Source organism: Mixophyes fleayi, chromosome 2 (assembly GCF_038048845.1).
Source record: "Mixophyes fleayi isolate aMixFle1 chromosome 2, aMixFle1.hap1, whole genome shotgun sequence".
In the NCBI taxonomy this organism is placed as follows: domain Eukaryota; kingdom Metazoa; phylum Chordata; class Amphibia; order Anura; family Limnodynastidae; genus Mixophyes; species Mixophyes fleayi.
The window spans coordinates 58,147,574-58,174,675 of NC_134403.1; the positions used below are offsets into that span (position 1 = coordinate 58,147,574).

At 41.4% G+C, this 27,102-nt stretch overlaps 1 protein-coding gene across 1 annotated transcript in view; it reads left to right on the forward strand.

Moving 5' to 3' along the window:
* The first annotated feature begins 8,383 nt into the window (after window positions 1-8,383).
* The window catches only part of COG6 (component of oligomeric golgi complex 6), an 82,161-nt gene continuing 63,442 nt past the window's right edge, over window positions 8,384-27,102 (forward strand). The window contains exons 1-4 of the mRNA XM_075199039.1: window positions 8,384-8,587; window positions 10,580-10,723; window positions 12,590-12,661; window positions 19,479-19,537. Coding sequence (XP_075055140.1) covers window positions 8,468-8,587; window positions 10,580-10,723; window positions 12,590-12,661; window positions 19,479-19,537 — 395 coding nt within the window. The 5' untranslated portion in view covers window positions 8,384-8,467. The remainder of the gene's footprint in view (window positions 8,588-10,579; window positions 10,724-12,589; window positions 12,662-19,478; window positions 19,538-27,102) is intronic.

Sequence of the window (27,102 nt, forward strand, 5' to 3'; positions counted from 1 at the left end):
CTGCCCAGGGGTGTAGGAAGAGCCGTAGTGCTTTCAGCACTGGGCTGGTTGTCCCTAGATGGGGGTCTTGTTCATTTCTATTTTGCGGACCACACTCTCTAGGGAATGCAGCCCAGCGCTTAACAGCCTAGGGTTGTTTTGTCATTATGGCAGGGGGACCCCTGCTGCGTGCCCACCTGCTATATTGCCACCCAATCCGACTGGTATGCCTAGGGCTGGTTGCATATAAATGGGGGGGACACGCAATTTTTTTTCACGATTTTCACGCAACCAGCAGTAGGCTGGCAGCACTAGTGTTAATAGTGCTTGGACGGCACAACCCCACGCATTTTTTCTTTCTAAACTTTAGACAGTCGCAGGGACCTGCGGCTGTATAATCAGGCAGTGTAACAGTGATGTGTTTGGCAACCGTGCCTATAGAAAGCAGCGTGTTGTATCTGGTGAGGTTTGTTTCAGACTTGGTGGAGTTTGCAAAATCGCAGCTTCATACATTTGGAGATTTGTATAGCTAGAGTGGAGAAAAAATCAGGACAACGAATTGCTGCAATTTTTTTTAAAAAAAACTAATCTCTGGCGATTTTACATCAAATCGCAGGTTAATACATCAGCGAGTTTAAACTCGCCCGAGAAAATCGCTGGATTTTAAAAATCGCAGCTTAATACATTTACCCCAAAGGCTGAAATCGGAATTACATACTGCACACCTCCCAACATCTTATCACTCTCTCCTCATACAAACGCTACAATCCCTAGGTCTTGAAGGCACTGTCCTATCCTGGCTCTCATCCTACCTATCTAATCGCTCTTTCAGTGTTAGTTTCTCTGGATCCACCTCTGTTCCGTTTCCTTTATCAGTTGGGAGTACCACAATGCTCAGTCTTAGGTCATCTGCTATTCTCTATCTACACCACTTCTCTTGGAAAACTCTTAAGCTCCTTTGGATTTCAGTATCATCTCTATGCGGATGATACATAAATTTATCTATCCTCTTCTGATCTTTCACCATCTGTGTTGTCTCGCGTTACTGACTGTCTTTCTGCCATTTCATCTTGGATGTCTTCTCGCCAACTCAATCTTACAAAAACGGAATTAATAATATTCCCACCCAAAAACAGAAGCCTCCTGCCTGACATTTCTATTTCTGTTGATAACATGACCATAAATCCCACCCCGCAAGCTCGATGCCTAGGTGTAATCCTTAATTCACAACTGTCGTTTATTCCCCACATCAACTCTATATCTAAATCATGTTACATACACCTAAAAACATTTCCAGAATACGCACATATCTGACACAAGACACCGCAAAAACATTAATTCATGCACTCATCATCTCCCGCATCGACTATTGCAATTCCCTCCTTACTGGTCTTCCCAAAGTCAGACTTGAACCCCTACAATCTATTTTGCACGCGGCTAGATTGATTTTCCTTACTAACCGTTATTCCTCTGCTGAGCCACTCTGTCAATGTCTACATTGGCTGCCTGTATTTCAACAAATCCAATATAAAATTCTTCTACTAACATACAGGGCCATCAACAAAATTGCACCGACATACATTTCCTCACTTGTCTCAAAATATCTCCCAACTCGACACCTCCGTTCTGCACAAGATCTGCGTCTCTCTTCCACTCTCATCACATCCTCCCACTCTCGGTTACAGGACTTTTTTCAGGCTGCACCCACTTTGTGGACTTTCCTCTAGTCTTCAAACCTTCAAGCGTTCACTGAAAAAACCACCTCTTCAGACAAGGTTACGATATTCCTCAACCACCATCTTAATTTCCCTAGATTACCCTATTACCATCCTTTACACTGCTAACGCAAGACAACAACCCTCTGACCAACATTGCCACACACACAGCCCACTCAGTACTTTTACCTTTGCGTTCTAGTTGGTCTATTGTGCAATATGATGTAGCACATGCCCTTGTGTTTCAAACTCCCATTGTCCTATAGAATGTAAGCTTGCGAGCAGGGTTCTCTTACCTCTCTGTCTGTATGTATTACCAGTATTGTCTTATCAATGTTTGTTCCCAATTGTAAAGCGCTACGGAATTTGTTGGCGCTATATAAATAAATGATGATGATATTGAAGGTGAGCTGAAAGATTTTAGGTTGGGGTGATTCTGATATGAGGGGTTAGAGAATTCATTAAGAGGGGAGCAACATGGGAGAAAGCTTGGAGGCACAGGTCAGAGGTAGATCACAGAGGGCGAGAGAAAGTGTATCTTGTGATAAGATCAGAGCTATATGGAGGGGAGGACTTGGAGAGGGCTTTGAAGGTGAGGGTAAAAAGCATGAATTGAATTCTAGAAGGAGTAGGGAACCAGTTGAGGAATTTGCACAGTGGTGCAATAGATAGTAGGAAGTTGCAAGGGTTTTCATTACAACCTGAGTTAGAAAGAGGTGTATTCTCTCAATATTCCGAAGGAGTGGGTGACAAAACATTGCAAGGGACTGTTTGTGTGGAGTGAAGCTGAAGGTAAAATCAAGGATGACACTAAGGCAGCGGGCTTGTGGAACAGGAGTGACTGTGATATTGTCAACCGTGAGACAACCTGGAAAAGGGGTTATAGCTCCGTTTTTGGACATATTATGCTTTTGGTAGCATTGGGATATCCAGATGGAGATGGCAGAGATGCAGTTGGACACATGGGATAAAAAAGAAGGCGAGAGGTCAGAGGAGAATAGGTAGATTTGTCTGTTGTTGTGAGGACCGTACGTCCTAGTCTGTTTTTTTAAAAGAACAACCAAAACGCAGTTTATTCCCTAAATTGCAAAACAGACATGCGGCTATACAATCATCAGACAGATGCGATTTTTTTCAGGTAGAGTAAATACATGTGACGGAAGAGCAGTACTAATCACCAATCCACGAACACACCAATAGAGTCAAAACACAGGTTATATCCCGTCCAATATTCCCAGAACTAGTCCTGGTAGCCAGGTTACGAAAGGTACTAGTATAACAATGACCTTGTTGGCTAAACTAGAAAATATTAATAGCATTATATCTGCATACGATAATTGTTTCATCCAGACAGCTTGTTCTCTCGTATCCCTGATTTAACACTCCACCTGGTGACATTTAATAATAACTTGTCTAACTTATATAACAATTAACATAAATATGAACAGCAAACGTACACAGCATACAATCTATAATATAAATGTCTAGTGGCGTGTGTTAGTCTGTCTGTGTGTGGAAAAAATAAAACCAAGCTGCAGCGCCACCTGCTGGGCGGAGTTATACACTGACCTACTAAATTGTTAGAGTGTGGGAAAAAAAATTCAGAAAGGGCTGAAGTTTGGTATACTAAGATGTTTTTAATTTGTTAATTTAATTTGTTAATTGTTAAAAGTGTTTATAAAGATTTAAAAAAAATATATATATATTTCTTGAAGGAGAAGTGACAGTTGGGAGTGGTTGGTGGTTGCTGGGGGTGACAGTGGGGAGTGGTTGGTGGTTGAGGCCTGGACTATGGCCCAAATGCATGACAAGAACCTTTTTAACACCTTAAGTAGCTTGATTTGACTAGAATGCATGAGTATCATGCACGGGTTAACTTGTAACATATCATGACACAGTAACAGATAATGCTCTCACAGGTTTTGCTGAACCACTTTGCTGCATTTTATTCACAGATGTCAGGATGGTACAGACAGCAAGAGGTATAGTTCCAGAAATCAACCAAACCAAAGTATTTTATAATTTCACATGACTCTGCTTCTGGCTAAACATCCAGTTTCCTCACTAGACATTGGCCACTGTCTAACATCGCCCCGCCTACAAACCCAACTATTCATGAGTTCTCCCCAGCACTAACTAACTAAACCAAAAATGAATAACACCCATGTGCTCCACCTATGAACCTGTGTGCAGAGAAGTGTGGAGAATTAACCCTGGGAAAGTATCAGTCTCTCACTTAACAGTCTGTGGCAAAATGCCCTATTTGCCACATACCCCTCTTCTTGGCCTCGCCAACTTAGGCGAACTGGATACTGCGAGGAGCTCATATTTTCGGGAGAGAGCATCCGCATTATCATGCACAGTTCCTTGTCTATGCTCCATGGTGAAGTGGAATGGCTGCAATGCCAAGAACTATTGGGTCACTCTGGCACTGACCTTTGTTCATTTGCATCCAATTCAATGGTGCTTGTCTATCACTAGGATAAACACTCCCTCCCAAAAGGTAATACCGGAGGGCTTCCACAGCCCATTCGATGTTCAACTGTTCCATACTTTTTCTACTTCCTTCTAAAAGTTTGCAACTGAGATGCAGGATGGGTTTCTCCTCCCCATCCACCTTTTGTGAAAGTACTGCACCCAGGCGACCTCCAGAGGCATCAGTCTGTAGACAAAATTTCTTATTGAAATCAGGCGCTTGTAGCACTGGAGCTGTACATAAAGTCAGTCTTGTATAACAGGCTTTTTTAGAAGCTCTGTGAGTGGAGTAGCCTGAGTAGCATAGTATCCTACCAAGCCTAGAAATATCCTGAGTTGGATCCTTCTCTTTGGCTTGGGCCAGTTCTTTATGGCTTCTACTTTATTGACCTGGGGTTTGACCTTCCCCTGTACAACTACATATCCCTGGTACCTAGGATGGCCAATGCACATTTCTCAGGATTGGCAGTAAGGCCATGTGCCCACAAACATTCAAGACAGCCTCCACTTTGGGAAGATGTGATTCCCAATCCCAGGAGTAGATGACTATGTCATCCAGATATGCAGTAGCATACGCCTTATGTGACTTTAAGAGCTGCCCTCTGGATGGCAGTTGCTTGATGTAGCCCAAAAGGCAACACCTTATATTGGAATAAGCCCTCAGGTGTAGAGAACGCAGTTTTGGGTTTGGCAGAGGCTGTTATAGGTATCTGCCAATACCCTTTTGTGAGGTCTAAAGTAGTCAGATATTCACTTCTGCCTACATTCTTCACCAGTTTCACTATTTCTGGCATAGAATAAGTGGCAAACTGGTTGACCTTATCTAAATGTCTAAAGTCATTGCAAAAGCGTATTGTCCCATTGGGTTTCGGGACTAGTACAATAGGACTAATACACTCACTGGTGGATTCTTCCACAATGATTTGATGAATCATGTTTTCAACTTCTCGTTTCACTGCAGCCCATCTAGCCCTGGGCTGTGATTATGTCATGTTCTATAAGTGTGGTATGCCCAGGAATAGGGGAAAAGATGTCCCTGCTTCGAGCCACCATGTCTACCATCTACTGCTTTAGAGGCGGTGTCAAGGAGGACTCAATGGTTACCTCACAATCCTCTGTTTTAATGGCTGTCATCAAAGACACAGGATTTTCCTTGTGCCAAGGTTTTAGTAAACTGACATGATAAATTTGTTCCTCCCGCCTTCTACCAAACCGAAGGATTCAATGCGCCAACCACCTTCATAACCTCATAAGGTCCCTGCCAGTCAGCAAAAAGTTCACTTTACTGGGTGGGGATAAGAACTAATACTTTGTTTCCCAGGTTGAAAGAAAGGACTACTGCCCGAGTGTCATAATGTCTTTTCTGACGCTCCTGGGCATCCTCTAAGTGTTGTCTCACCAGAGGGCCTATTTGTCTCATCCTCCTATAGAATTCTGCAACAAACTGAACTACATTTGGCTCTTTGGGTTCTTGCTGTTCCCAACCCTCATTGAGGATGTCCAAAGTGCCTCTAAGCTGTCTTCCATAAAAAAGCTCAAATGGACTAAACCCTGTTGAGGCTTGTGATACTTTCCGCACCATGAATATTAGAAAAGGGAGAAGAGTATCCCAGCCCTTTCTTGTACCACTGCCCTTCTAATCTGTTTTAAAGCATGGTTAAATCGCTCCACCAGCCCATTTGTTTGCAGGCCGAGGTACAGAGGGCCTTTAAGCCAAGTAATTGACTTAACTCTTTTATTAACTTTGACATGAAAGACGTATCCTGGTCAGTTCAGATTTCTTTCGGAATCTCCAGCCTCATATAAAGAAGTAGTAGCTCCTTGGCTATGGTACTTGACTTGTTATTAAGCAACGGAATGGCTTCCAGATAGCGCCAGCCATAATTAAGAATCACTAAGACAAACTGGTGCCCTCAAGCCAATTTTTCCAACAGACCCACCAGGACCATACCTATCTGTTCAATGGGAACTTGAACCACAGGAATCGGAATCAAGGGGCTCCTGCAATCAGGTTTTGAAGAAGTTTTCTGACATACATGCTTATTTGGACTTCACTACCACCTCTATGCTGATGAATGTGAAAACACGTGGTGTGATTTTTAGACTCGGGTGATTGAAGCATAGAGACACTTGCGATCCATCGCCCTGTGTACTCTGAACTGCCATCATTCACTGCTTTACAGTTCATTGTCATTTGTTGCTTCTATGTGTTTGCTTAATATATTGGGGCAAAAAGAACAGTTTGTCACAGACTATTAAGGGAGAGACTGATACTTTCTCTGCAAGTCTGCAGGCTGATGTGCACACAGGATTACTTTTCCACGCTTCTCTGCACACAGAACTCCCAGCTACTCTTCCCAAGGCTCTCCTTGGGAGACGAAAGGAGCAGCCGGTGACACTGTCGTGGAAACTTTGACGACACCGGGGGAAGCTGAAGACTGGTCCCCAATTCCAAGGCTCATTTCATTACAAGTACTTGCTAGGGATCAGCTTAATGATGCTACCCTAGAATGCATTTAAATCTTTTGTTGAAGTTAACGATGCAGTGAAAGCTAACAGGCTGGCCATGTTTACCTTATTTATATATTTATTAAGGAGGATTTATTGTATAGAGCGGGACTTGTTCAAGAGAAAAATGTTGAACAATTATTGATACCGCAGGTACACATCCCTTTAGTTTTGAAACCTGCACACACATCTTTGTGGGGCTCATTTGAGACAAAATAAGACCTCGGAAAGTGTTACTACAGTTTTACTGGCCAGGAATACATACGGCAGCAAGAGGTACTGCCTGTCCTGCCCAAAATGCAATACATTTTGTAGAGTTATTTTAATATCCAAGTAGCCTAACTTCACGTTTTTTTTATATGCTTTTTGCTTTTAGAATAAAGCATGTTTAGAAATTATTTACATTTTCTTTTAATATTAATGTTATAGATTTATAAATTTGTTTTCATCCTTATTTTTTTTTTACAAAAAGCCTGTCTAACTGCATTGTGGTTTATCATATACCCAGAAAGTCCGGTAGACTCCCGAAATTCGGGTCGGTCTCCCGGGAGAGTTGGCATTTCTCCCGCATCCCGCAATTCCCTTGATAAAATGGCGTGATTCACCGAGAATCGCATCATTTTGGTCCGGCCCCGCGACAAAACGTCATTTTCTTGTGGGGGCGTAGCCAAAACGACACGATACAAGGCACCCCGCCCCCTCCCGCCATCTAGTCACGCCCCTCTCCCGGACGTCGCCTACTGAAAGTAGGCAAGTATGGTTTATCAGCATTTCTTACATACTACCTATACTATATTATTTTACATGATCTTAAGCTGTGGTCAAAGTAGACATTTATAAGTGGTGGTATGAAAAATGTAATGGGAATGTTAAGTGAATGGAATTTGATAGTTTCACAATGAAGGAAGTAGAAGCAACAACGTATACATCCCCATTTCAACCACTGATCTTAAGCATACTTGCCTACTCTCCCGGAATACCCGGGAGGCTCCCGAATTTTGGGGAGTCCGAGAGTAGGCAAACCTCCCGGATTCGCCAAAATTCACTGCATTGAATGGCAGGGGCGCGGATTAATCGCGTCATAAACTTTCAAAACTTCTCACACAGAAGTTTTGAAAGTTGGCATGTATGTTCTTAAGTCATAATAGCCTACTCTTCTGGAGATTCAGAAATTTCGGGAACTCACCCAGAAGTGCAGGCGCACTACTGGATGGCTTAATGACTTGGTTTGTGGTATCATGCCTTGCCCTCCCCCCCCACACCATGCAATGCTGCAAATCCTCATCACGCCCTCTTTCCCAGTGGGGAGTAAATAAAACTAGGCAAGTTTGTGTTAAATCTAGAATAAAGAGGTATGGTGCCAACCTGCCTACTTTACATAATATTATAATAGCTGTCTAATTTTCCACTTATTTTCCAGTTGATGTAAACAGGTAATTGCTGTTAAACTTTTTTCAAATGCCAGTAAATAATTTTAGCTCAGCTTAGTGCAGTTAAAAATAATTAGGGATCTTGGACTTACATAAACCGTTTAATTTGCACTAATGTTAATCTATGAAAATTGCAGAAAGATAAAAAAAACAAAAACCATTGCCATTAACCTTGGCGCATGCGTCTTCGTGTCGCTCCGCCAGCTCTGTCCATGGAAGAGGGGTGACGTTACTGTGGGTGACGTGTCGCTGAAGCTGATTGGTTGATATCCCGGAAGTCCGCGCTGCTGTGCGTGTCAGCGGCCAGTGTCTGCGTTCCACGGCTTTACAGAGAGGAATCGCAGCCGGCAGTGAGGGGAGATGGCTGAGGTAGAGGTGAACGGTGGCAGTGCCTCACTCTCCACATCCTCCACTCTCAGCTCCAATCCCCTGTCTAGGAAACTCAACAAAATCTTGGAGACTCGACTTGATAATGACAAGGTGAGGAAGGGAGGAACTTGGACAGTATAGGCCACTGCCAGGTAGCTCTCCAGTTATTGTGGAACTGTAGGTCCCACAACCTCAGCCTAGAACATATTAGGCTTTGTAGTTTCAGAACAGCTGGACAGCCACAGCTGGTGCAGAAAGACCAGATTTCCACATCATACGTCTGTGACCATGTCATAAAGTGAAGGGAACAGGTTTTGTATGTGAGAGGTTTGCAGATGCTTTAAAGAGAACACTTTTATTGTAAACATCAAGTAATATGTCTGATAGATTTGATCTGAGGAGGGGTGATCTTGAAAATTTTTCCAGTTTTGCACTGTTATGGTCCCCATAACCGTGCAAGACTGGAAATATTTACAAGATCACCCCTCCTTCCATCAACTACACACTAATATACAGACCTGGTTTCATTATAGTCTTTGTCACTGAAATGCAAAGGCTTTCTGCAATTGTTTGGTTTTATACATCAAAACACCTTGACTTAGGTTTTAAGGAACCATGGGTTATAGCTTTGCATTAAATACCTTTGTGTATTTCAGTGTGTTGACAAACTGCTGCTACCTTCATCATCATCATCATTTATTTGTATAGCGCCACTAATTCTGCAGCGCTGTACAGAGAACTCATTCACATCAGTCCCTGCCCCTTTGGAGCTTACAGTCTAAATTCCCTAATATAGACACACACACACACACACACACACACACAGGGAGAATAGGGTAAATTTTTATAGCAGCCAATTAACCTACCAGTATGTTTTTGAAGTGTGGGAGGAAACCAGAGCACCCGGAGGAAACCCACGCAAACACAGGGAGAACATACAAACTCCACACAGATAAGGCCGTGGTCAGGAATAGAACTCATGACCCTAGTGCTGTGAGGCAGAAGTGCTAACCACTAGGCCACTGTGCTACCTGTGGTGTGTGCGTAGGATATATTAACTTCACACCTAATGTGCATTGTGTTGCTATTCAAATTTATTGAATCTTTATTTTGTTGACTGATTTTAGACTTCTCTTATCTTCCACGTATTGCAACTGTTATTTTGTATTTTTATTATAAATATGTGGATGCATGTGCTGTTTGTAAAACAAGGCAGTCACTGCATGCAAACTTTGCCTTATTGCTGATAAAGGGGAAAGAGATCTGGTAATACTCATTCATGAATGTGCAAATGGCCTTTGGTGATTTCACATGATTATTTTTGCGCTAATGCATCTGTTTGTACATATGCACAGGCCAGAAGGGAGTTAAAGGTTTTGCTTAGTAAGTGCATATTAGGTGCCTAGTTTTGCAGAAATAAAGAGACTTCATTTTGCAGGATGGGATTATTTTAATGAGCTCTGGGAGTTGTTCTCTGGTTTACAGGTAGGTGTACAGCCTTTTAGTTCTGCAGAAGGACTTGCTTTCGTCCCTATATTTTTAATGGGACACATTTTCCATCTTGCTGGCCTTTCAACCAGTATAAAAATAACTTAAAAACTCATAAAGCTGCTACATGTAATAAAATACAGCTAGATGGTCCCTTAATCTCTTGATAATTTTAAGCCATAAACAAGGCTACCCTGAACACTATTTCATGAGAAAAGGTCAAATTAAGAAAGGTGATGTTCATAAAGTTGTAGTAAGTTGAAATTTGATATTTTAATGTTGCCACCATGTACATTTTGGGGGCTTAGATTGATTTACCAGTGGTGTTTCCATAGCCTGGTAGAGAGCATGCAACCTGTAATGCGCTAGAGGAACACTTAGGTGGACTTGCGCACATAACAAAGTGGGGCAGGCCTTTCATTTTCTGCAGTTTGTAAATGAGAGTTACTGTAATTGTAAATGTGTTATTGTTTTTCTTTTAAGGTCCTCTCTAAGTCTGACGTTTCTGGGAGGGTTCTGTTAAACAATGACACAAGTGTTATTTGTATGGTAAATTAAAACCGTAAATAGTTGATTTGCAGAATTACTATTCATTTTGTCATTTGTTTTCCACAGGAAATGCTTGAAGCCCTTAAAGCCCTCTCCACATTCTTTAGTGAAAACAGTTTGAGAAGCCGGAGAAACCTACGGGGAGATATAGAACGAAGGAGTTTATCCATAAATGAAGAATTTGTGGCTATATTTAAAAATGTTAAAGAGGTTCGTCTTGTGTATTAAGCAGCTATATTTACTCTATATTTTAAAGGAGGTAGAATACATTATAGATTTTGTTTTCAATTTTTTTTTTTTTTAATGTATACGCATTAGCATAAGTGTCTGTAGCATTGGCAAAGCATTTATATACAACAGAAGTAAGTCTTTAAAATAAAGTGCTGTCCTTGATGTAACGTAAGACATCGGAGCTGCAGAGCTTCAGTTATCTGACCTTCCTGCATCTGGGAGAATTTCCATATCAGTCTTTTCCACACAGGTCAGGTAGTTCAAAGTCCCTCTTAAAGTAATAGGATGGACAGTCTTTAAGATGCTTGATAAAGGCTCCAATCTAGAAATAATGCTTAAAATACTTACACTCCGTCCGTAGAATATTTAAAGTTACACACACTACTTACTTCAGTGCTGAAGCTGTGACTGGCTGCTGCTAATTGTAAAATATTTTAAATATTCTTATAGTATAACTATATTAAATGAAGATACTCTGCTGAGAAGACTACACATAAAAGCTCACATCTTTAAAAGAAAATCTGAAACACCACGTGGAACTCTCTGAAACACCACGTGGAACTCTCTGAAACACCACGTGGAACTCTCTGAAACACCACATGGAACTATACAGTCAGCATCCTCATACCTGCACTCACCCCAGTGCAATTCCAGCTGTTCTCAAAACCACAGTTTTCGTCTCTACGCTTTCATAAAGCGTATTATGGCTTTCTTCATCAACTAGGGTTTCCCCATGGAATTGGGTATGCTGTAACCCCAATACTAACTGAGAATAACATTACAGTCAGAGCGTAGCCAAACATTAGTTATCCCGTCATATATTGGGGTTTAGAAAACATTGTGAATTATATTACTTTTAGGGGGAAATAAATTCCCTGCGTTGTTCTAAAGAACACTGCGGGGTGCTCATAATTACCGTTAGTACAGTAATTTCAATGCTGATTTCTGCTCGCGGCTTAGCGAGGTGAAATAAAAAATCAGCTTTGAAATTACCATAGTAACGGTAATACTACGCGTTGTTCTTTACAATAACGCAGGTAATTGAATTCCCCACTTAGTGTTTAAAACATAGGAGAGGCAGAGACTCGAGTGCATAATGAAAATCACGGAAAACACATTGTAGTGTTTACATGCTGGAGAGAACAAAGAGAGGGGGGGGGGGGGGGGTGTAGGTTGGAACTCCAACAATAAATCTGCAACAAATCTGTGGGAAGTGTGAGGGGACATATGATTCTTACTGCAATATAAGAGATGCCAAGGGCAGTGATTAGAGGACGGTGGGAATGGTTATGGCACACCAAGCTGAAGTGTGTATTACATCATTAAAATAACTAAGGCAATGAGAAGAGATGGGAATCTTAATAACTAAGGGCCTGTTTCATTAAGGATCTTAAATTAAGAAGTTTCTTATTTAAGTCTCCTGGACAAAACCATGTTACAATGCAAGGGGTGCAAATTAGTTTTCTGTTTTGCACATAAGTTAAATACTGACTGTTTTTTCATGTAGCACACATATCGACATCAAATTTCAGTGTACGAATAAGCTATCAAGTATTTGTGTGCTACCCCTTGCATTGTAGCATGGTTTTGTCCAGGAGACTTACATAAGAAACTTCTTAATTTAAGATCCTTAATAAATCGGGCTCTAAGTTACTTGAAGTACAGATGATACACTGACTAGGTTAGTAGGAGGTACATTAGCATGACAGATGTAAGATGATGGAATGCATTAATAGAGATATTACTATATATATATTTTTTTTTATAATATGAGTGTTTATAATATTTGTGCTTTATAAGACGCATCTGACAATGCACACGGATAATGCAGATATTTACTTACAGGAGCTAGAAAGTATAAATGAGGATGTGCAGGCGATGAGCAACTGCTGCCAGGACATGACCAGTCGTTTGAAGGTAATAGTTCCACCTTGTGCAACCGCTATAGATCTATACACGTCTTCTCTGTTCTCTAGTGTGTACAGTTCTGTAATCCTAGTAATGGGAGTCATTACTTAGATATTTTACACAACATTTACCAATTCTAAATTCTCACCCTGCAGTTACCTAGTTTTAATTGACTGTTTCTTGTGTTCTCCATTATTTTGTCTACCCGTATAAACTACCTTCATGTCTATATTTTACAACCTGCCCCTTTTCTCCTCCTCATGTAAACATGCATTATTTGTAGGAAGCTGTCTGATGAATGCATTCTTAGGCTCTTTGGTAGTACGGACGTACTCAGAGGGGATCCGATGTATGATTAGTAAATGTGGAGGAGCAGCTTAGCTGTGAGTGATGGATGGGTTAATAATAAAGGAAGAGGAAGCTAATGATAGGATGGCAGGTTAGTGAGGGAGGTTTGATAATGATTGAGGATTTGGTGCATTAATGAGAAGGAGAAGGAGATTAATGATGACTTTGTGGATGGGAGGGTTGAGTATTATGGTGAAGGGGAGATGATGTGGGCAGAAGGAGATTAATGATGACTTTGTGGATGGGAGGGTTGAGAATTATGGTGAAGGGGAGATGATGTGGGCAGAAGGAGATTAATGATGACTTTGTGGATGGGAGGGTTGAGTATTATGGTGAAGGGGAGCTGATGTGGGCAGAAGGAGATTAATGATGACTTTGTGGATGGGAGGGTTGAGTATTATGGTAAAGGGGAGATGATGTGGGCAGAAGGAGATTAATGATGACTTTGTGGATGGGAGGGTTGAGTATTATGATGAAGGGGAGATGATGTGGGCAGGTGGATGATAAGTAATGGAACATGTTAATAGGGGGATTATGTATAAAGGGGGATGGAGTGGTGGCAATGGATGAAAAAGGGGATTAAGTGGGCAGTGATGAGGATGAATGGGTTTGAGGAGTGGACGGAGGGGTCTATAGGAGTGGGTGGGGGGATTTATGGAGCATGGAGTTTAGGATAGAAAAGGGTTATGATGTGGATTGGAGATGGTGTGATATATGTAAGAGGGGTGAACTATAAAGGAGGTGGGGACTATTTGTATGGTTTGCTATTTAATTTGGTTGTTTATTTTGCCATATGAATTTTATTTTCCTCTTTCTTGAAACTGAGCTTCACTGGAGACTTGCGGTCAGATGCTGTCAAGAGTTTCATTGGACTACAGTAGATTGTTAGAAGCTGTAATGTACATAAGTGCGTATATGAAATAGAAAACTAAACCTTGTTGTGCATGTTGGTGTCAGTAGCTGAGGGGAAGTGCTGACATTGGATTGCTATTTGGAGGCTTCTGGGGTACCTTTTTGGTAAGTTAGCTCTCAATTTAAAAACACATATGTATGGCCCAAATTTATGGGACTCTCATTGTTTAGAGTTAGGACCACCCTATTGGCAAAAGCGCCGTAAAGGGGCGGGTGGCTTTAACATACATTTGCAAATGTGTGCAACTAAGACTTTTGCATTTTTATCTACAGTAGAAATGGCAGATCTGTTGCTGGCTATAGCAGTGTGCTGGGGGATCTCTGTGTGTTTGTTCCTTTCAGGATAACCCCACCCTTTCATGCACCTGCTATAGCCTATAAATTGATTGAGCAACTTCCACTTCTTTATTTGTGCTGTATATCACTAAGTAGTTTCTACAGATGAATTGACCTTCTAAGACAACTAAGCATTTACATTTTCAGATTTGTAGCACAAAGCTAAAACAACCTTTTGTTTTGACCCTGAATTTTCTCTGCAGATTTGACAAAAAGCAGTTTTTAGTCCTCTGTTATAATCGGCTCCAGCTGACTCTGCATCGTTGAATCTGGTACAAGTGACGGGCTGACTGCGCAGTTTGGCCACGCAGACGATGACACCGCACACGCCGATAGCGCTCATTATATTTCCACATTTTCCAGCATGGCCAATAATGATCATATCTATTTCAATAGGATTGTTAACGAGCATCGTTGTCATTTTGGGACAATTGGCAAATATTGCTCCCAATTGCTGTAACATAACCGGATCAGTTTGCCTTCTATACGGATAAAACAGAGTGCTTGATACAGTTATGTAAATGCATGAGCTGTTTTTCAGGCACAGTATATTTTAAGATACCCGCTGTGTGCACTGTAGATATCCAGCTGCGTCTAGAGATGTTGTGAATATAACCACGCTGTCGTCGTCATCATCATCAAACTGCAGTATTATAAATACAATTAATGAATAAAAATGTGTGCAATAAATTTCCCCAAAAAATAGGTAACTAGCACCAGTTCTACAGCCTGGGCTGGCGCTAATGCCGGGTGACAACAAGCGTGAGGGGGCCCTCTGCAAAAGACGTAACCATCACTAGGCTTTGCCAGTCTGGGCTGGTTAGCCTATAACAGGGAGACCTGCAGTGTGGGGTCCCCTGGTAATAATGTGACACCCCGACTCTGCATGAACGGCACTGGGGCGCATCCTGACACCCCTGGGCTGCTGGGAGTAGAAGTCGGAAAATCATTAAGTGCTTAAGTGTATCTACAAGTCACAGCCATTGACTACTTGGGTCCAGCTGGGGCTTCCTGATATAGGGTAATTAACCCAAACTAGTTTAGCCTGGTGGTGGTTGCTGCTTTTGCAGGGGGGTGCCACGCTCCTTGTCCCCCTTCTTTAACCAGTCCAGACTATAGCACTGGTGCCAGTTACTTTATTTTATGTTTTTATTTTTGTTTATCCTAAACCTCTGCAGCTATATTTACACCAGGCCTTTGAAGGACTGTATCTAGAGACGCAGCTTACCCTACACAGAACGTATGCTCACGTATGCTCATACCCCTAGTATACATAGCCTGCTCTTGCATGCCCTTGATCCACCTCTAGATGTAGAGGGCCACAGGGGCAAGTTATGTCAAGCTCAAAAATCAAAGAGTATTCGTGTACTTCCAATTAAAAAATTGGGTCCTCAATTGATATTTATAGTTTTATCATAATCCCTATTATTTATAATAATTTACAATTGTTCGAATCCTTTTGTTTTGTTTTCAAAGCATAATGCCCAAATGTAGTGACTCCTCCTGAAGATAAAAAATAAATAAACAAACATACAGACAACATGGGAAGTGATCTGGAAAGAGCGCTTTGTAGAGAATCCATTCAACAGATCCGTTTTTGTTATAAACTTGGCAGCTGCTGAGCTGTCATATTGTCTGTAGCAATGTGTTTGCTTCATATGAGGCAATATGAGACTTCTATTCATGTATTGATGTGCAAACACTACATTTTTATTGAGGACACGTTTATGGATGTCATAATAATAGAAAAGCCCAGCAGAAGAAGAAGGGAGACATACGGTGGCTGCTCGGGGCTTTTTGTTTTGGCAAGTTGTTCAAGTGCTCTTAATTTCACAGGCAATTAGTTCATAATTCTCTGGAATCTCATTTGATATTGTGTCCGCTCTGCTCTTACTACATTGACAAGCTTGCTTAGCTTTGCTAAATTATCCTTTATTGCCAGCTAAAGGAATAACCTACCCCAGCCTCAAATCACTCTGTGACATAGGGCCCACGTACTTTAATTCATTTACAGTGTTCAGTGAAGGTAATACCATCTGTTACTAGCTTGTAAAGATAGGGGCAATTTTGTTTATACTGTCTCTACATTGAACACTTTTCCAATTAAAACTATATAACACAGTTTGCATGTGATGGTCTTCCTAATATCACAAGAGAAAGCTGCACATTTTCTGTAGTTAGCTGCTATCCAGGGATTGGCTAATAGTTGTTTGATAACATTTTGAATTCCATTGCATTGAATACTATACTTGTGTTATGTAAGTTTAGTTTGATATGAAAACCTTGGCTCATTAGCTCTGCTAGCTGACATTTTAAAGAGGATATATTCACCTTGTAGCTTCTTAAGTTTCATTATTGTCAAATTATGAATTAATTTGAGTGTAAATGTCAGAAAGAATAGTGGTTGTGTATGATGTAACCAGTGATGCATCATCTTTTAAAAGTGTGTAAGAGGATTGTCAGTGTACAGAAATCACAGAGCACAGTTATGTGAAACCAATGGTGGTCAGGACATTTCAGCTGTACAAAGTGTCTCCGTAGGGGAGTGTGGACTGTAATATTCTCTTACAACGTTACATTATGAAAATGTGTAGCAAAATTATTATTTTTTTTTTTTTTTTTATTATTATTGCAGTACCGTGTTAGCCAGAAAAATCTATGTGATGTTAAATACTTTCATGTCAAAAAAGACAAAAGTATTATAGGAGTGATACCTTTATTGGCTAGCCCCAAAAAGTTTCCAAAAGTATCACTTTAGGTATCGCTCCTATAATACTTTTGTCTTTTTTGACACGAAAGTATTTAACATCACATAAACGTTACATTATGAGTGCAGTTTATGAGCAGGTAAGACCTATTTCCAGCATCTAGGCTAATGGGTAACAACAGCAGAGGGGGTATTATGTGGTGGGTGCATCGTTCATGGGATACTAGTCTTATATCTATATGTAGAGCTGGCTGCCTGTACAAACAAAGTCCTTGCAGATAGACAGAATTCAAGCTTCCTAAGTATTTGGTAAAAGCCTTGTTTGTTTTAGTGTGTAGAGCAATCAAAAAGCCCAGTATACACCACTTATTAGGCTGTGTCCAGGTGAACTTTAAAATAATAATAATAATAATAATAATAATAAAAAACAATAATAAAAATACTATATTCCTTCCTGCCATGTAGTTTCCTTCACTTTCCACATCTGTTCCATGTAAATGAGCAGGTGTTGATGAACTTTTTATATGTAATCTGATGGATAATTGGAGCTAAGATAATGATGAGGATTCCCCACTGGTTGCAATGTATAACTAGACCCCCAACCAATAGTAGTAATAATTGCTGATCAGGTCTGCAAGGATTGGAAGGAGCAGGTGGTTCAAATGAAACCCTGGTCGAACAGAAGTTTTTGTGTTGGTAGCATTGTCTCTGGTTGGCTGATCTTGTTATATTATCAACAGTCTAGAGCTTGTCATAGTATACAAACGTCACATCATGGGGGTGGCTTAGAGTTTAATGTAAAAGATGTTTGCGTATCTGCAGATCTATGTCTGCATACTTACATCACCACACACATCTTAAGGTACTTGCAACCTGAAATGTAGTATATAGGTGTGTCTGGAGCAAGTATACTTCAATTATTAACATCAGATTGAAAACTGCAGCCATCGTGTGTAGATGCAAAATATATTTTGGAGATACGTGTAGGCAGAATAAGATGCAACTGAAAGGGACGCGTTTTACTAGTGTCTGCTTGTCCTTACTGTGCTGTATGTGAAAGTCCCTAATTCGCCTCCCCAAGCTCGGTGGGCTGCAAGTGTTTACTATGTGCTGCTCTAAGATCCAGCACATGTGCAGTGTCACGTTTTATGTGAAGAGCTCAAGTGTCTATGCAAATGTACGTAGGTGCAACTCTAAAACACCCCCATCTGCACAACTTGTATGTGTTACATAGTGGGAGTCTGTCATACAAACAGGCTGTCTGCTGCCTTCAAATATAGGTAAAATAAAACATGTATTTTATGGATGACTGCAGTGCTGTGTAAACAGTTTTCCATAAGTTACAGATGGTGCAGGAGACATCAACCGGGTTCCTGTATGTCATACTTGCCAACTTTTTGGAGTTGGTGTCCGGGAGCCTCCCTGGGGCAGGTGGGCGCCCCCATGACGTAATGACGCAAATCGCGTCATTTTACAGCGGGGACGGGGCCAAATGCTGCGATTTACGGAGAATCGCAGCATTTTGGCCCCAATTCGGGCAGATGCGGGAGATTGCCACACTCTCCCGGGAGTCCGGGAGACCCACCCAAAATGCAGGAGTCTCCCGGACATTCCGTGAGAGTTGGCAAGTATGCTGTATGTAACTCTGCCTCACCTAGCTATCCTGTGCAGACTTACACCCAGGCTGGTAATCGGTCAGAATGCAGCCATTACCTATATTGCTAAAGTCAAACTCTAATAGAATATACATATGTGTCACCTTGATAAATGTTAGATGTTGCAGAGTAAATCTATTATGTTGGTTCGGTTACTCTATGTAAAAGATTAAAATTAATGTTTCTTCTTTAAAATTTGAACAACCCTACTTGCATGCACCAAAATAAAATAGAAAATGAACTTTCATAGACTAAGTAACTGAAGTAATTCTCTGTGTATCAAACATGTTGCATAAATGTGAAGATTGGTCATCAAGTGAATCAAGCAGAACTGCAGTATTTTAATAGTGATCATAATGTGTATTGAGAAGGGGATTGGTAAGGTCTAGTCTGTCAGCAGTGGCCACTTGCTGTCAGACATGGTTTATTCCCCCTATTTAGGAAAATGAAGAAAGCCTCATTAGAAGACATTAATATTCTGCACCACTGGACAACTGCAACCTGACTAACAAGGAAACAACACATTTCAGACAGTGTTAGCAAGTAGAGTTTTGTAGTTATTTGCATGATTTCCTCTTTTTGATGAATAATTCATGCTAGATTCATTAAAAAGAGGTAAATAAGACATTCCCCTGATGATGTGGCAGGTGGCTGTAATATGTTTTTGCTCATCATAAATGTATAAGTAATTATGTTTTTTTTTTTTTTATATTCCCCAAGCAATCTGAATTTATATATCATACATTTATTGAAATGATTACTCTCTTTCTCTGTTTACGTTCTATTTTTAATGCAGAAATTACTTGAATAATTCCAATCATTCTAGTAATATATACTTGACAGCGATACATATTCTCAATCTTCCCAGGCAGCAAAGGAACAAACTCAAGATTTGATTGGGAAGACAACAAAACTCCAAGCGGAAAAGTAGGTATTATCTTATATTGCTAATGTTCACTGAATATGAAAGTGTCTCCTGGTGATTGTGTAGTTGGAATAAGAATTCAAGTCTACCAAGCTGCGAAAATATAAATAGGATTAATAACACGGCATTTTACAGCATTACTGTACAGTAGACGAAACAGATCCAGAACCTTTTTATTTTCTTTGTAAACTGCTGAAATAAAGAATTTTAGGGATCTTGTTTATTGCCTTGGGCCAGAATGACTCCGCTTGCCTATTACTCATTTTAAAAATACATTCCGAGCTCTGTAAGAAATCAGACCTCTGTTTTAACTGTTTCTGGTAACTGTTTAGGTTATAGCCCCCTAAGTATAAGCAGGTGGTGGGTGCAAAGGACACTAAAAATAATGGATGCAGGACACGTTTACTGAAATCTTTTCCCAGTGACGTAGGTAGTGACCCCTGGGTCCTGTTTGATGTCCTGTCCATTGAACTCCCGCTTCCCCAGGCTGTAAAGGTTTGCGTCTGGTGCTGGCTGGAAGGCACCGTGGTACAATGTTTCAAGGGGCTGAGCAATGGTATATCCTGTAGTCTCTGATCTTGTAAATGAAAGCGATGCTCTACTCTAGTCAGCGGGATGCACTGTTTAGTCTTCGCGCCTCTTATCCATGTCTGCTACCATTGAATTAGAATGGATGTGATGGAGTTAGTGCCGAAAGATCTGGCGCAGCCACCTCACTTCGGTATCCCCAGGTCATTCCATTTGTCTAAAAGAAAAATGCTCCTTCTGTATATTTACAATAATATTCATTATATACCGGTTACAGGGCATACTTATATATACTTATTTATAGGCTGAACACGTCATGCAGATACATCGATATAAATATACAGATTATACACGCTATTAAAGGTGTTGTACACTTTAGACAACTTTTTCTTGACCAGTCCTACCCCATACACTGGTGGACTTCCATAGTGCTTCAGTAGAACCATTTCCCATTTGCAGCAGTCTGTACATCAGTATTGCTCTCCTTTTGTGTGCTAGTTGTACAACACCGCAGGACATGTTGGTACCACATTGTGCATTATATATGGTGTCCCTTCACATGCAGTGTCACTCATTGTATACTGCCGGGGACACCAGTGGATTCTCTAGGCCTGCAGTAGTGCAGGATTAAATACAGTTTTTAAAAGGTATAAAGACCAAGTGGAGATTATTTGCCAATTTACACAGTAAGAAACCCGTAGCAACCAATCAGCAATTGGCTTTCATCAGTCTAGTGAATTGCAGACAATTGAAAGCAAGAGTCTGATTGGTGGTTGTGGGTAAGTATATATATTTCCCTAATAGATGGCCACTTCATTATGGCTCCTGCAGTTCAATAGTCCTCACTCGTCTCCTTCATACTTCAACTTGACTGCTCGGTGCAATAATCCTAGTTTGTGAAGCTCATTAAAAGTATTTATCTCTCTAAAAGCATATTAGTTCTTTCCGTCCCCTCATGTTTATTTCCAGGAGTCATGTTTCATAGCGCGTGTGAAAGTATAGTTTGTGTAAATCAACTCTCCTGTAATGTGCCCTCAAATAGTTGTGTTTTCAGAGTTCAGTACAACAGATTCATCCCAGGCATGTGACAGCACAGCCATAATTGAGATTTAATAATAGCCTGAATGGCTGCAATGTACTATATGATGAAGCTTTTCTTTTAGTGGTCAAATTTAACTACATCCGAGATTGTGCTAAACAAACATTTCTTGGTTGACAGTCCATAATGCACACGACTGAAGTTTTATGCTTCATTTGTAATAAAACACTGGCGAGTATAGGTGGCTGTGCTGTTGCATTAATCTCTGTAATGGCTGTTTAAAAAAAATTGGAAGCGTAATTTGTCATTTTATTTTGAGAAAGGACTAGTTGAACAGGATGGCTTATTAAACTTAATTTACGCCAAATTCTTGATTTGTAATTAGAATAGATAATAAAAGGCTTATGTCTGATATCTTAACCTCTTTTACCTTCTTCGTCTTATTCAACTATCACCCTAAAGTAACAACATGAGACTTGAGTGTGGCAAAATGAAATTAATTTATTAACTATGGTGGAGGAGAATAAAGCTGTCAGTCCAACGTGTGCCAGGCAAAACCCAACTGTCCTAGCATCTCCTTAGGACTTTCCAACTGGGGCGCCAACACCCCTGGGTTCAAGTGGGGGACAACCAATCACACCCCGGGCGCACATATCTGCCTGGACGGGGCACTACGTCTGGATTCTACCGAACCCGCCCATCCTCTGGGCTATACGGAAAGCAACCACAGGGGAACCCTCAAGGGCGGTACCTGAACCGAGATTAATAGCTGATTCACTCGAAGTGAGGCGGATTCAACGTGCCCTATTACCGTAATGTGCGCCCAACCAACCACTGGCCGTCGACTGAACTGCGTTTTCCGGCAAATACTCCATCCATCTTCGCGGACAACTATGACCGCCACCAGCAACTGGTACCTCTCCTGAGAGTAACCTTCCGATTCTCCTTGTTCTTATGAACCCACGAAACAGGGAGGGTGGGCAACGTCCAGCTATGCAAGGCTGACTAAAACTCTGCCCATCCAACTTATAGCCTCTGAACCCCTCCCCTATGACACCGGATGGGCGTACCAAAATAGTTAATCATTAACACTCCAGAGAATAGCTCAGTTAAAGATACAGAAAAGCTTTTATTATCCTTTGTTCCTATTCAGATCTCAGTTCTTATTCATCTGCCACAACTGTAGTTGTCTTTAGCAGAATTAAGCTGTGAGGTGTCTGTGAGGTAGATTTAGGGAACCATTTGCCTATCCACACAGGAGGCAGCCATTTTGTGGGTTTAACAATTTTCATGAGCATGCAGCCTATGGGAGGGGGGGGATTCATTTCTGCGCAAGTTGTCTCGCACATTATTTATATGCTCTGAATGCCGGCCAGGGGAGCTATTAAATTCTGGGAACCCCGATGCTCATTGCATCTGTATATATAGCGCTCAATGAGGCTCATTTTTGCTTGCGCTGGATTTAATCACCTCCTAAGACCCATTGACATTACTGAGGCATGAGGCACAAGATGACCCCGGTACACGTAGGAGATTGAGGTAATTTTGAAATTGTCAGGGTTCCCTGTTGCCTGAATGTATGGATTGATTGTTTAGTTGGTTGTACTTCCTGGATGGTAAATGAGATGAAATAGTATGGACTAACGAGAGCGTATTTAGATAGCGACAGGTTGAAAGTGCTTCATTGAGGCTACTTAAGCTATCCCTGTCAAATTTAATGAGTAACCTCTCTAAGTTCTACTTATCCAAGAAGAAACCATCTCACATCGCATAAATAACATCGTCCTTTACCTCTGTAATGGTATTTGTGCATGTATTGATTTGTTTAGCAGGGAAAGTTCATTAACTTTGATATATTTGTTTTTGCCTGTGGCCATGGCTGATGCATTAATTGATCTAAAATCCTCAGTTCTTTCCCATTTAAAACATTTGTATCACAGAATCTGAGTAATCAGTTCAGCTCCTGGCTGACCATTGCTGGTGATGTTTGTATGGCATATATGTAGAATATACAGTATATGTGACTCCTATAATGGACACTGCTGGTGAACTATCACCAGGTATTATTATTATTATTAATTTTTATTTATAGGCGCCACTAGGTATCCGTAGCGCTGTACAGGGACAGACAGAAACACGATACAGGGTGAGACAGCACAGTACAGTTAACAGAAATCACAGTAACTCAGAAGCTTAATGAACAGCTAGATTAGAGGTGAGAGCCCCCAGCGGGGTAGAGACAGGGGCCGGAGGACCTCACGGAGGAGACAAGGAGCTGGAGAGCAGAGTTAAGGTGGTGGAGAACAGAAGGAGAGGACGCCCTGCTCGGAGGAGCGTACAATCTAAGGGGAGGGTAGGACGGACAGAGACACAATGGTAGGAGGAGGGAATGGGGAGAACGGAGGCAGAGACGGAGAGGGGGTGGGAGAGGAGAATGAAAAGTAGGGAAGTAGGAGGGGGAGAGGGAGGGAGGGGGGTAGGGGGAGACTGGGAGGAGGTCAATGGGTGGGGGACGGAAGGGCTTTAAGGAAGAGGTGGGTTTTTAAGGCCCGTTTGAAGCTGGACAAGTTGGGGGAAGTTCTGATGGAGCGGGGGAGCTGGTTCCAGTGGAGGGGGGCAGCGCGGGAGAAGTCTTGGATGCGAGCATGGGAGGAGGTAACCAGGGGGGAAGAGAGGCGGCGGTCATTAGCCGAACGGTAAAGTTTATTAAAACTTTTTTACATATTTCACAGCGATTTTCTGCTGGATTCACGCAGCTGTGATTGGGTCTGTCCTGAGACGGCGCCTCTTTGATTTTGTGGCCATCGCCCACCCATCAATGGATATGTTTTGCATCACTTTTGTCCTAAATGTTGCAAGCGTCATTAAAATGTAAAAAAATTTCCTCCCCTACTTGTTTATTACCCCTTTTCTTAATAGTTATTTGTTTTATTTGTACAGCTTCCTGCTCCCGGCCTGAACGGATTTAGTTTGATAAAACCTTGTGTTTCTCATTCTCTGTAATACACTGTAATGTGCCAGTTATGGTGCTAGGTCTCACAATAATGTGATATGAAATACAGGACATTACAGTATATTAGAGAGGAACAAGAAACATGGGTCCATAGACTCAGTATATCTTTTACCGTACATTTGCGTGCCAAGAGAACAGCACTGTAATCACTGGGTGATAAGTACAAGACTCTCTGTTCTGCTACTGGGGAATCATGTACATAACTCTGTGACATCCCACTTACCCCCATTCCCCTCCACACATGTAGCCCCCGCCCCTCTTACACGATCGCACAAGTAGACAGGTCTCTGCCTTCATCAAAACCGGCACACTCACCCAGGGCCGCCATCAGGGGGGTACCGGGGGTACTGTTGTACCGGGCCCGGGCTCACCAGGGGGCCCGGTACAACAGCTTAGCACAGACTTACCTGGGGCCCGCCGCTGGTCTCCGCTATTCTGTCTTCAGCCTGGCTGTCACCGTGACAGCCAGGATCCGATCGCAGGGGTGGAGGATTCATTCCCCCTGCGATCATGTGCTCTGCCTGTGACAGATCACATGATCGCAGGGGGAATGATTCCTCCACCCCTGCGATCGGATCCTGGTGCCTGGCTGTCACTGTGACAGCCAGACTGAAGACAGAATAGCGGAGACCAGCGGCGGGCCCCAGGTATTGTAATGAAAGGGATTCTCCATATAAAGTTAAAAATGAAAAGAACTTGCCTCTTAAAATATAAACATCCAGTACAAAACATCCAAACTCTTATGCTGGCCCTAAAATGGCACAATTGTACAGTCACAAAACGAATTGTATGTGACTTTCACAGTAGGATAAATGAGGCTTAGGGGTGTATTTACTAAGCTGCGGATTTGAAAAAGTGGGGATGTTGCCTATAGCAACCAATCAGATTCTAGCTTTCATTTATGTAATGCATTCTACAAAATGACAGCTAGAATCTGATTGGTTGCTATGGGCAACATCCCCACTTCTTCAAACCCGCAGCTTAGTAAATCTAGCCCTTAATGTGTAATAAAGGACCTTACATATGTGTTGCTCCAGTATGGGACCTGCTGTGTCCAGAGTAGGGGCTATTTATATTACTGTTACAGTATCTATGTAATCTAGTAATACAGTAACTAGGAGCAATAGTGGCAGAACATCATGTAATTCATGATTGGATATGGGACCTATGTTAGAACTGTGTGCTTGCTGGCTGACCACTATTACAGAATACATGTCACGCAGCAGAGTCTATGGAGGTTGTCGGATGATTGGCCACTAGAGAGAGCCTTGCTATAATATATCCTAATGTAACTGTTCCATATTAAACTGTTTAGAGAGCAAGAAACATCATGGTAACAAGACGGGTATATACAAAGTAAGCGCCGCATGTTCTAATTAATCGGTGCAATTATATGGGGAGAAAGTACCACCAGCAAAGGATCAGACTTTTATTGCTATAACAGTGAAAGAAGAGAGCTGGACTGCTTGTATCAGCCGACGCCTTGCTGCGGCTCTGTCCGTTTTCAGCTGGCTCCCGTGTATCTGATTGGTTGGGGTCAGCAACCAATCAGAGAAGATTTGGGTAAAATAATTTAGCAGGTGTTTCCTCTCCCTCCTGTTTATTGTATTGGAAGTGTCACTATTTTTGTGTTACTGTGCCGTTGTCGCTTGGATTATAATAGTTTTCTGCATTTACATCTGGGATTTGCGTTTCTGGTTTGGATAAATAGGTTGACCTGCAGCAAATATGTCCATGATTAGTGGCCATCAGAAATTAGATGCATTTTAAATTTTTAGAACATACCATCACATTTTGTACTTTTGTGTCATTATTTACAGTATATAAAATGCTCCAATGACCTGAGTGATCTAATGACGTTCATAAATACATGTTAACAAAGATAATTGATTTCATTGTGAATATAAAAAAATAAAAGGGTGGCATTGTCAACAAATAATCAGCTTGAACATGTCTGCATAATTAAATTGTTTTACGCCCACAACAGTCTGAAGATAATCTAATCAAGGTTCATTTGTGTTTTTTTCTATCCTTTTTATACATAGCCAAGATGTACAATTAGTGACATCATGCAGAAAATAATAATTAGGGTAACAAGGCATCATATAGAGCTTTGAGCGTTGGGAAAAGTATTCCGCTCCCACCACTTTTCAGCCTCAAATTTCCATTTTTAAGAATGGGAATTTATTGAGAAGTCAAGCATTCATCTTCACGGAGTTCTCTCAAAAAGTAAAGAAAATTGCAAACGGTAAAGTATTTTTAAAAAAAAACACACCCCCTTCCCGAAATCTCATAATTTAAAACTGCACTACTAGCTAGATAAAATATTTTACTAAGGCATCCCTTTCCGTAGCCGGAGCCCCGTAGGCTGCTACATGCAGCTATTTTTCCTGGGATGAGATGATAGATAGCAAATTTTAAGGTCTCTCCATGATTCGGTCAGGATTCCAACTGGGCCTCTTCATGTACTTCATTTTAAGCCCCTCCAGTGTTGCTCCTGCAGTGTGCTTTCATTCTTTGTCCTGTTTGAAAGACAAATTTCATCCCCAGTTTGAGTTTTTTTTACGGGAGGTTTTTTGGTCCAGAATTTGTCTGTGCACCAATTATATTCCCATTGATCCTGACAAGATAGCCAATCAATGCTTCTATAAAGCATCCCCATAAATATGATGTTACTACTGCTGTGCGTCATGTTGGGGATGGCGTTACCTGACCGGTGTCTCTGCCGCATATCTGTGTTTTTGTGGCATGCCAGGGAGATTGATGAACCATATACATTATCTTCCATTGCAGTCTCATTTGTCCTCGCAGTAGCTTCTCTGACAACTGCCCTTCTTACATGGAATCTACCTTTAGGGGGTGCTGTGATCTAGGCAGGGTTGTTGTAGTTTCATTCTTCTATTATTATTCTTGTTTATATGGCTCCAAAAATTCCACAGTGCCATGTGGTGGGGAAAATAGAACATGCAAGAGGCATAGTGCAAGCA